We start from the raw sequence: 3,739 nt of genomic DNA on the forward strand, positions 1-3,739 counted from the left end.
ATAAATTTACGTAACATAAAATATTTTTTACGGCGAGTACCTATTTTCTTACGTTCTTTTTTTATGTATGAAATAAGACAAAATTTATGAAACATAAAAATATGATGTATTAATATCAAAATAGAAAGAATCGCTCTATATAGAATCAGAATAGTTATTTGTATCCCCGCAAAAAAAAAAAAGAATAGTTATTTGTATCACTGATCGCCCTATATAGGACCCGATGGACTTGTTCCCGAACTCCCCCAACCCGTGTAGAAAAAAAAACCCACTCCCCGTCCACCACCTCCCCTGATCCCCAACCTTCCCCCGATCTCCCTCGTGCCAGGTGCCAGCGCCGTGCATCTCTCCCCGCTCCTCGATCTCCTAGCACCGCCGCTCCCCGCTTCCCCTGCCTCCCGGCGCTGCCGTGCCCACTTCCCCTGCCTCCTAGTGCCGCCGCTTCCCTCCACCCCGCTTCCTCTACCTCCAAGCGCCACTGCCCCAACCTCCGGCATGCAACTAGGCTGCCTTCCGCCGCCTCCCCTTGCTCTGGCGTGCCTCCCATCGCCATGGCTCCGGCACGCCTCCCACCGCCGCACCCCCGGCCCCGGTGCGCTTCCAGCCATCGCCTTCTCTCCAGCAGCCGCGGCCACCCGTGACCAGCGTCAGCACAACCAGCTACAAATCCAGTGGGATTCCCCCCCACTCCTGTCCATAGTCGCGTGGCTCGCGGCAAAACAGGGCCGCCGAGGAGAACATCTCCCGTCCGGCAAGGAGCATCTCAAGGGCGTCCGACGAGGAGCATCTCAGGGGCGAGGAACATCTCCCACCTCCTCCCTAGTGCAGAGCTTTCAGTCCAGGCCCCCGCGGCAAAAAACGCAGTGTCCACTCCTATGAAAATGCTCCTCCAATATCTTCAGGCGGTGAGTGTTCTTCATGTTCTGCACTTCTGCCCAACTTCTTCTGAACTTCTGTTTGTTTCATACGTAGTGAATTTGCCCTAAAAATTAGACCATCCATATATTCCTTCAGCTCAGTAAATAGTTTGTCTAGAAACTACTACTACAGTTAGTTACTTTTACATAATTCTTAGATGGTTGGTTAGCCTAAATCAGTAGGCACCGAGCTCAAAAACTGTGAAACTGAAACTCTGCACACTGCTCTAGCAGACAACAAGAGACGCTCTAACTGAAAATCTGAAACTCGATTGTGTCGCGAGTGCCTAACCATGTTCGTCGATGCAGCTCTGATCACAAACTCTTTATTTTGCCTTGTTAAATCGATGCAGGTGTGGGCATCCGGTCATAGAGAGATGTGTGGAGCGCTGCATTCCGCTTGTTGTTGACCTCGTGGCCGCAAACGCCGAGATTATTGTCGTGTGTGGACTGCAACAATGACCGAATCCGACCTTCACCAGCATCATCATTCTTCCTTCTCCTGTTCACCAACGTGCACCACCCGTCATGGGTTAAGACACTGCTCAGACACTTCGAGGTGCCATCGATGGATGTCTTGTCAAAAAGATTCGCTCTCTTCGGCTTTATTGCTGGGTGGAGCATCGCAACCTCTGCTGAGACTGGACCTACCTTCCAGGTATATATGCTTGTAATGATTCTCCCAACCGATTCAGCAATCCCTTTTTCCTAAGCATTGAACCTATTAGACATTACTTACAACCTAAGACTTGTTTATTTCTCTTGCACAACCATTAGGCAGTAAATATACCTATAAGATAGATTAAGCCTACAATGCCAATGGTATCTCGCTGGTTCTAACAATCTTTCTAACATTGATGATTTTGTGTTGCAGCTTGCACTGGTACTCGTCTCATGCATATACTTTCTCAACGACAAGATGAAAGAACCTTGGCAGGGCGTCTGCTACAGGGTTAGTTAGCACCTGCATAGCAACATACATACGAGGACTCCCTTGGTCGTTATTAGTCGCACACGTATAGGGTGTTTAATCCTCCTATGTACTTGCAGGCTTGGACTCTTTGCGAGTGGCTGGATAGTAGGTTCGCTGGTAGTCCCAGTGATCCCGACATTTATTTTGCCGCGTACTTGGTGTCTGGAGCTCCTTACTTCGCTAGTCGCTTATGTATTTTTATTCCTGGGTTGCATCCACTTGTGACGTTCCACCCGCTAATGTCAAAGACAAACAATTTTGTACAGGAGATGTTAATGTAAACATTGATACGAGTAATTGATAGCCTAGGTTGGTGTTTTTTCAGTAAAAGATATGGGCTTGACTACTGAGAAAACATTTTAGTTTCCAGCCTCGTCTTCATGAAACAGTTTAGTTAGTCCACAAGGATCAGACTAATTTTTTTCCTTGTGAGGTTTCTGAATGAACATGTTTCACTAAATAAAATAGAAGAGTAATTATGATTATTTGTTCGAGACTGCAACCAAGCTAACTAGCTGCCCTTGTTTTTCAGCATGGATAGATTGTTTCAAGAGGAATTTACTGCACTTTTATTATGATTCAGATTTCAGAAGTAAGCTAAAACAATTTGGTTTGCAGCAGGTTCAGGCAAGTCTTTTGTGTTTGTTTCAAGGTTCAGAAGTAAGGAAGTACTAGCTAGTTTAATGTAGTAGTTTTTCAGGGCTCAGATTTTGACGCCTCTAATGATTTTTTTGTCTACTGCACACAGTTGAATCTCCAAGTTATAAGATTCTGTCAGTGTTGAAGATCAAGATTACTTTCAAACTGCAACCATCATCTACTATTTGGTTGTCCTTTCCATTGCCCCTTGAGTAGCATCGTCTGTTGTTTCTTTCGCCAGCAGAGCACCACTCTCTCATGATGAAGTTTCCTAATTGAGTCTCAAACTGCAGCAACCTAATCTGGACTTGTTTTAGGAATGACCGATTAATCGGTCCAAATTCTAACTGTTGATTATCCACTGGGCGCCTTCACGGCGTGCTTCAGACTCCAATCCATCCTTGTTGTCCTTAGAGAGGAACACGTACAGGTCGTGGGTCGCTAGCAGGAGATAAGAATTATATGCATCAGGTCACTTAGCTTCCTTTGCTTTGTGGGCAAAAGGTTATCAAAGTTCTCGCAATTTTTTTGGGTAAAAAGTATAGAAATTCATGGAAGATTGATTTGTGTATGCTTGTGAGTCTGAAACCTTTTTTAGTTGATGTCAGCCAAAAAAATGTGGATATGTTGTGCGTGTGTGTGTAGTACACCGAATTGAAAAATACTATTTTCTGTCATGTAGATCAAAGAAAGAACATAGAAAATTTTAAAATGTGGATACACACATTTTCTATGTATGAGCAAAAAACAAAGAAAAATGCATAATTTCTCCTTCTTTATTTTCCTCTTTGTGATTGTGTGTTCTCCCTTTCGATCAAAATTGTGTGCTCTCCCTGTGTTCTTACAAAATGTCCACAATGAAAGAAAATGTGCCCTCTTCCCTGTGTGGTCTGCGCATTTGGTTGCTTCACAAAAAAAGTAAGTGAAGTTCAAGTATTATTGCTGCTGAAGAAAGTTCAAAATAAAAGAACGAGGAGTTACCAAAGTTTGGTGCAGGCGTCAACACAAGAAGTTCATAAAAAAGATGCTCAAGAGGAATGATAAAAAATATTAGTTGATATGACAACCCCTTCGAGTCCAAAAATGAAAACCAGCGAAGTTCAACAAAAACCCCACTAATCCTAGAGTTCAAAAATAAACAGAAAAGGTTAAAAAACTAGGGAACATTCATGACATATGTGTAGAAGTTCAGAGGGAGCTACGAGAGAAT

The 3,739-nt window shown here is 43.9% G+C and overlaps 1 protein-coding gene across 2 annotated transcripts; it reads left to right on the forward strand.

Moving 5' to 3' along the window:
* The first annotated feature begins 257 nt into the window (after positions 1-257).
* Positions 258-3,262, forward strand: LOC119285713. 2 transcript variants are annotated; one of them, XM_037565040.1, is made up of 6 exons: positions 258-905; positions 1,271-1,575; positions 1,792-1,869; positions 1,968-2,007; positions 2,423-2,517; positions 2,639-3,262. In XM_037565040.1, exons 2-6 carry the CDS (start codon positions 1,486-1,488, stop codon positions 2,672-2,674), a joined length of 339 nt encoding a protein of 112 aa, XP_037420937.1. In that variant the 5' UTR covers positions 258-905; positions 1,271-1,485; the 3' UTR covers positions 2,675-3,262. The 2 variants fall into 2 exon arrangements, with proteins under 2 accessions (XP_037420937.1, XP_037420936.1); XM_037565039.1 differs by having other exon boundaries at positions 2,423-3,262.
* Positions 3,263-3,739: the final 477 nt, after the last annotated feature.

This window comes from Triticum dicoccoides, chromosome 4A (assembly GCF_002162155.2).
Source record: "Triticum dicoccoides isolate Atlit2015 ecotype Zavitan chromosome 4A, WEW_v2.0, whole genome shotgun sequence".
NCBI classification, from domain to species: Eukaryota; Viridiplantae; Streptophyta; class Magnoliopsida; order Poales; family Poaceae; genus Triticum; species Triticum dicoccoides.

Bases quoted from the DNA above. Each gene is read 5' to 3' on its own strand.
- LOC119285713 (XM_037565039.1), top strand. From the start codon at position 1,486: ATGGATGTCTTGTCAAAAAGATTCGCTCTCTTCGGCTTTATTGCTGGG. The intron at 1,870-1,967 runs GTTAGTTAGCAC...ATGTACTTGCAG, and splicing joins GGCAGGGCGTCTGCTACAGG to GCTTGGACTCTTTGCGAGTG. The intron at 2,008-2,422 runs GTAGTCCCAGTG...CTTGTTTTTCAG, and splicing joins GCTGGATAGTAGGTTCGCTG to CATGGATAGATTGTTTCAAG.